General features: G+C 38.3%; 1 protein-coding gene across 1 annotated transcript in view; it reads left to right on the forward strand.

Moving 5' to 3' along the window:
* jakmip2 (janus kinase and microtubule interacting protein 2) overlaps window positions 1-6,781 on the forward strand; it is a 30,881-nt gene extending 24,100 nt beyond the window's left edge. Inside the window, exons 15-24 of the mRNA XM_042498926.2 lie at window positions 452-553; window positions 1,722-1,775; window positions 1,862-1,927; window positions 2,017-2,085; window positions 2,398-2,475; window positions 2,746-2,796; window positions 3,372-3,524; window positions 3,682-3,747; window positions 4,173-4,249; window positions 6,644-6,781. Coding sequence (XP_042354860.1) covers window positions 452-553; window positions 1,722-1,775; window positions 1,862-1,927; window positions 2,017-2,085; window positions 2,398-2,475; window positions 2,746-2,796; window positions 3,372-3,524; window positions 3,682-3,747; window positions 4,173-4,223 — 690 coding nt within the window. The 3' untranslated portion in view covers window positions 4,224-4,249; window positions 6,644-6,781. The remainder of the gene's footprint in view (window positions 1-451; window positions 554-1,721; window positions 1,776-1,861; window positions 1,928-2,016; window positions 2,086-2,397; window positions 2,476-2,745; window positions 2,797-3,371; window positions 3,525-3,681; window positions 3,748-4,172; window positions 4,250-6,643) is intronic.
* The last annotated feature ends 293 nt before the right edge of the window (window positions 6,782-7,074 follow it).

Here is a 7,074-nt window from a genome sequence, read left to right on the forward strand (position 1 = left end):
TGAGGGCTCGAGCTGCCACCTAGTGAGCAGAGAGGGGAACAGATTGCTCAGCACAGTGTTGAAATAAACTGATGCAATACCACAGTAATTTCATTCTAATTTTAATTACAGGCTTTTATTATTGCTATTGATGCTTCTTCAGATGGCAGCAGCAGCAGCAGTTTGTCTGAAATATGGGTAGTCAATATTTTTATGACGGAGCAAAGTAAAGAGCACCACCTACTGAAACTTACATGTCATCACAGAAAAAATAAATAGTGAGACAAGTGGAAATAAAGATTTATGCAAAAAAATTGACTTCTGTCTGAATGTCAGTATTGATTTTAAGCTGTTTGAGAAAGACAGTCTAAAACAACGCTGTAAAAGTGGAAATGCTGATTCATCCAAATCTATTACAGAGTCAATACTGTGTGTGTTATGGGTAATGACATGCATACCTCTGCTGTTGTAGGAGCGTGAGAGGAGGTCCCCTCCATTCAACCACCTGAGGATGCATCCGTTCTCTGAGGGAGTCAGTGCGCTGCAGATCTACTGTATGAAGGAAGGGGTCAAGGTACACAATGAGAAGGATTCCTCTGCTTTAATTATAGTAATTATAAAGTCGTAAAGTTCCCACTGTGAAAGATACCACAAATCTTTTGGCTGAAACAAAGTAGGAGCTTTGAAGATGTATTTATTTTTTCCATTTATAGGCGCTTATAGCACTTTTTGTTTTTAGTAAAAAATGTCACAAGCAAGCACATCACCATGAAAATCAGGGGTGGCCTTAAAGGGATAATTCACCCAAAAATAAAAATCCAGTCATTAACCACTCACCATCATGCTGATGGAAGTCATGTTAAGTTTTGTAGTCCACAAAACGCTGCTGGAGGTTCACAGGAAATGGGCATTGCACTCATCTCCCAAACAATTAAAGTAATGGTGACCAGGATTCAAACGTTAAAAAATAAAAAATAAACCCACAAAATATCTCCCTACTGCTCGTCAGAAGAAATCCAAGTGTCCTGAAGCCAAGTTGTTAAAAAAAAAAACAGTTTTTAGCCTTGTTGTAGCCTGTAGTCTGTAGCACCAAGTTTGGGAGCCGCAATCACGTATTTTCATCTTTGGGTTGAAGCCCTTTAAGCATCTGGGGGTCCGTTTCAAAAACTAGTGTAGGGTCCTGTTAATATTCATCATCCTGTGGTGCTTGTTCATCAAGAGGGTAACACTCAAATGGACACTGTAAGGAATGGCAGATATATATTCTCATATAATATATGTTCATGCTGTTTTAAACGCAAGCAATCTCATATATCAATATTTGCTTTGATAAGCCCCCAAATTAAGATATTTTAACTCAAAAACATCTCATTATAGCTGCACATGAGTAAAGCATTGAACAAAATAGAATAAACTGTTTTATTTTCAAATCTTCAGATATTTTTAATAAGCTCATCACTTAGCCTCAAATTTGATCATAACAGTAATGTAGATGCTCATGTCTAACGTCATCTCTTGATGCATTCACTTGCAGTCGGACACTAAAGTTTCTCTCTTGTAAATCTGTGACTAGCCACAACATCTTATATATATCTACTATATCAGTTGGGGGGCTTTGGAGGGATGGGGGCCATAGCTAAGACCACCAATGGTGGAAAGAAGTCTTACTTAAATGTTTAAAAATGAAAAGTAAATGCCATTTTTTATGCTTCGGATGAGTTTTTATTCCGTTCTCTTTACAGGACGTGTGCATACCAGACCTCATCAAACTTCTTGACATCCTGGGAGACAATGGGGTAATTCATAGGGAATTTAACATAATAACATATGATGCCAAAACAGGCACATTATTAAAATATCTTTTTTTTTTCTTTTTGTATAGAACTTAAGAAATGAGGAGCAAGTGGCTATTATTCAGGCTAGCACTGTTTTGTCACTGGCAGAAAAGGTAAGTTTGGAGATCATATCATGATTCCTCTGATGGCACGAAAAAAAAATCAACACGCTGAGTAGTCTGTGCTGTTTGTTGCCCTCTAGTGGATTCAGCAGATTGAGGGGACAGAGGCAGCGCTGCACCAGAAGATGATGGACCTGGAGATAGAGATGGTCAGTCCCAAAAAACTTTTAAACAAGATTTTACATTTCTGTGGCCCACAGTGTCCTTCTGTTTACATAAAGATGTTTTCTTACTTTTATTGACTTATAGCAGCTCTAGTCCAGAGTGATATGATTGACGTTTCCAGTGGGCCTGCTATTCCACATAGCTCTTAGACCCTAGTTGTAAAATATTGGTTTTATTCAATTATAATGTGTATATTTTATTACTGGAGTATTAAATATTATAAAGTTTAGTAGTAATTACTAAAATTGAAAACTTTTTCACCTAACCACTGTCTCTGACTTGCTTATTCTGTGCAGGAGATGTTCTGTAAACAGAAAGGATATCTAGAGGAGGAGCTGGACTATAGAAAACAGGCCCTGGACCAGGCCTACATGGTACGTGTGTGTTTGTGTGTCAGTAACACAAAACTTTTTGGGGAAACAATCTGTTCATGGTCACTGTTTGGACTATTTTCCCTTATGGGGATGGATATTCAGGTCCCCACACGGTGTATATCACTTGGTTTTAGAGTTACAGTTAGAAGTTTTCCTAAAGGACGTGTAGTAGCCATGGTTCAGGTTAAGCCTGCAGGAAATGTAGGTATAGTTAATCTAAAGTTGTTACATCAAAAGTAACAGCAACTGTTTTTTTTCTCCACCCAACAGCAAATCCAGGAGTTGGAAGCAACATTATACAATGCCCTGCAGCAGGACAAGGTACGTGATGTCACAACTTCTTACAGTCTTATTGTTATTAGAAAAAACTGCTGTCCATTTTTGATAATATACCCTTTATATAATAAAACAACCTGTTGTTTTTTGTTAAACATCGGTACAGTTTCCATTTATATAATCTTAAATACCAGAGGGGTGAGGTTTATCAAATTAACATGTCAATTTAAATGTGTAGAAGTGTGTTATTTTAAAAAATGCTATTAATTTGCTTTGACATGCATCCTTGTGACCATGCACATCCCACTAATCTGGAACATCTTTGCTATCTACATGAAGTCCACATGGCCAGTTTGCAAGGTTTACTGCAAATAAATTGACCAATGTTTGTGGTGACTTAGCAATTATGAACACACATTAAGAAAATGGAGGCTTCCGGGAAATGTAAGACTCATTTAATGCTTCTTAATCCTTAAGGAATATAGTTCACTTGAATCTTCTGCTGATGCAATAAGTGGCCACGTAGGACAAGCACGATCAGAGATACACGCATTAAAGTTGTTGTTTTTTTTAATCCATCATGGTTTGCACTGTGTCTGACGCCTATTCTCTCCCTCCAGGTGATAAAGTACGGTGAACCTCTGGACGAGCTTCAGAAGGACGAACTGCGGACCGCAGTGGAGAAGCTGAGGAGGCAGATGCTGAGGAAGAGTCGGGAGTACGACTGCCAGATCCTCCAGGAGAGGATGGAGCTGTTGCACCAGGCGCACCAGGTCTGTCTATGTGTGCACCGCTGAAAGATATGTGTGATAATAGAGTGTGAAAATAGAATTTTATGTGTGAAATCTCTCTTGGCTAGAAATATTTGATCCCCGTCACTTTTCTCCACAAAGACACATTCCTCAAAGTTTTCTCTCTGGATATTTGCAGAGAATTCGTGACCTTGAAGACAAGACAGAAATCCAGAGGAGGCAAATTAAAGACCTGGAGGAAAAGGTAGGCTGCTTTCATGACTTTATGAAAAAAAAGAAAAAATGTCAATATGTACATACATTTAGCTTGAAAATGAATTCCATAATCTTTCAGCCTTAAACCAATAGAGTGACTATTAAATTGAATTTTTACTGTATTTCTCTTTCATTTCTTTTCATGTGATGTATAGGATACCACTCATGAAAGCTCAAAAAGATACAGTAAAATGTCATATTAGATTTGTAATATTTAGGTCTATGAGTCTGGTTTCATAATTAATATTATCCAGTTTCCCTGTATAGTGATCCTGTGTCTGTCTCTGCTGTCACTAACATTTCTTGAGTGATCGTCTAATTTTCTCACTTTCTTTCTCCCTTCATCTCTTTTCTTTCTTTCTTTCTTTCTTTCTTTCTTTCTTTCTTTCTTTCTTTCTTTCTTTCTTTCTCCAGTTTTTGTTTCTGTTCTTGTTCTTTTCTCTTGCCTTTATCCTTTGGCCTTGAAGTCTTTGGCGTGTCCTGTAGCAGAGGTGAGTCCTGAGGGCTTCAAGTAAAAAGTTTAGACCACTGCCATCTCTCTTCTGGACCTCGGTCAAATACTTCTCCATTAAAGCAGAACCCGCCCAGCAGGAGTTTTTTGGTTTTGTGCAGCAGCCATTAAGAATGCAAGAGCTGGGAATACTTTAGCCACAGAGAGCCTGAACCGGCCTTGAGAAGAGCTCAGCCAAATAATTCTGTCGCATTATTTAGACTTCTTGACCTTCAGAATAAAGTCAGAAAGTTATTTTGAAAAATTGTTTAAAATAATCTTATTTAGTATTTACTCATCTTACCCATTAAGTTAGAGTTCCCACAGACCCCTAAAAAGTCTTAAAAGGCATTGAATTCATTCATCTAAAAATTCTAAAGTTCTAAAAATGGACATGGGATGTGGGATTTGTGAATCTGTTTTTCTGACATTGCATGGTAAAATATCAAAAAAATTGGTAATGTCTTTTTTGCTGTGGTTAAATTATTTAATATATTCCTTTTCTTAAACTTGTAATGATGGGAATGCAAGGAGTGGAAATCTCACATGCAGACTGAGAAACACAAATAGATGCCTTTATGATAATATAATCTCCTTTTTGTCACTGGCCAGAAGAATTAATGTCTTTGTTACAATAAAAATTTAGGCCAAAAAGTGTCCTTTCAGTTTTGGTTATTAGAAAATTGGTTTAAAACTTAATTCCAAGTGGCATGAAAAAAGTCTTGTGATAAAGTCTACACTTCTCTTGGCCTGTACCTAATCTTCAAATTAAGACTTAATCTTTAGTTGTTTCAGTAAGGAAACCACAGTCTAAGAACAAACTGTGCAGTGGTCATATTTTAAGGCGGTATGTGTTGTTTCCCTGAATCTGACCACTGGGAGGCTCAGTGCTTTACAAAAACTAACATTATTTGACCCTGGTCTGCTCATTCTCTCTCCTACACATTCACTTGCTTCACCTTGCCTTCAATTAGAAATATTCAACTTTCATTCCTTCTCTGTCTTTGCACTCTCAACATCTTTCCACTCAGTCATTTCTGTTAACATTAGTTTTTTTTTTCTTTCCCATATTCCATCAGGATATCATTTCTATTTATTAAACGGTGTCCAGGTAGCAGACAACTGAGAAAGCAAACATCAACATCTCTCCCTTCATTGTGTATTATTTGTTGTTTCCTCTTTGCTTTTAACCTATGTTTCTACATGTGCTTTTAAAATCATGCAAACAGTCTTTGGAGTTTGTAGATGGTCTTACAGGAAAACTCAGTTGTTGCTTTTTTCTCCAGCCACTTGGGGGAAGCACAACAGACTGTAAAAACAACACTGACATAACCTTGAACCCTATTTTGACAGGACTAGTATGACCTGGGGACCTCTGGTAATTTTTAATTGTGGAGGTTGTGTGTGATCTTTATCCTGTGCAAATCTACTGTGTTTATAATTTCCTGAGTACATATTCCTCCACAAATTACCCACTGTATTTTGCCAAACATGGAGGTTGTGTGATATTATTAGTCCGGTGTGAGTGGCGTCTTCTCTGAAAAGAAGAGACTGAGTCGAGTCCTTTTACTTTCACCTTTAACAACTACAATCAGATTCAGAACAAGCTCTCATTCAAGCTGTCGGCACAAGCTAACCGCATAATGACAATACATTCCAAACTCTATATCCCAGAATCCCCCTCTCTCAACTCTGAACTCTGCTTCTTAAAGAGGGCCAAAGTCTGGTGAATAACTCTATAACGTCTCTATAATGTGGGTCACCACAGGGCCGTGTTTAGGCTTTCTGTCTCCAACGCACCTCGCTTCTGCCTCTCTCACGTCAAAAATTACAGAGGCTGCATCGGCAATTATAAAAGCCAAAAAAAACATTTTGGGTGCAATAGTCATTTCTAAATCACACACGGTCCACTGGTAATACTAGTCCTGTGCAGTTAGGCTGTAAGGCAATTGTTCTGGCTACAATGTCTGCAAACAATTGCCTATCTGCACCCTGTTTCACCTTTTAGCTCTGGTTTTGTCTCTGACTATTTCCTAGAAAAAATATCTCACACTTTAGTGGCTAATCATTTCATTATGATCTAGCTGCTAACTGTGTGGGACATAATTGCTGCTCAGAGTTACACCCAAGCAAAAAGGAGAAATGACAGACCTGTTATAAGGCTTTAAAAAGCATAATTTGTGTTAAAACGAGTGGATTTGTCTGTACATTACTTTCAGTTGTTAGGAAGAGTCTGGATTGCTGATGGGTTTGCTGAAATACTCCTATATACTAAAATGATACAACAATACTGATTTCTAAACATAAAAAAATGTGCAGTGTATGTTAATTTGCTTGACACACAGTGCGTCTGCCTCCTCTAATGCTCTGTGACTCCTCTCTCTGTGTCTCTCAGGTGGTGTGTCAGCTTGGAGATCTTGTTTGTGACTGCAGTGTTATTTATTTTCTGGACAAGTGTGGGACAGTATGCGTAGCAGTGGCTGCTAGTGTTATTACATCAGTGACTGCTGTCAGTGTTGGTGGATGTGTCGTGTGTCGGCCCTGGACGTTCGTACTTCAGATTTTATTCTTTTGGGTTTTTTTTAACGGGGGTGGGGTTCTCAGGATACTGCCCAGGATGACAGATTTTTTTTAGAGCAGTGTTAAACGTCTCTCCGAACAGCTGGGAGTACTGCAACAGGCTGCAAGAACGACACACAATCAGAAAGACACCTGCAGCAGATGCAGACACACACATATATATATACACCTACACACATACAGTATGCAGACACGCATGCATTTACACACGCATGCAGATGCAAACACACATGCTTTGATACATCC

This window comes from Plectropomus leopardus, chromosome 15, assembly GCF_026936395.1.
Source record: "Plectropomus leopardus strain MGB_pleo_1.0 chromosome 15, ASM2693639v1, whole genome shotgun sequence".
NCBI lineage: Eukaryota > Metazoa > Chordata > Actinopteri > Perciformes > Serranidae > Plectropomus > Plectropomus leopardus.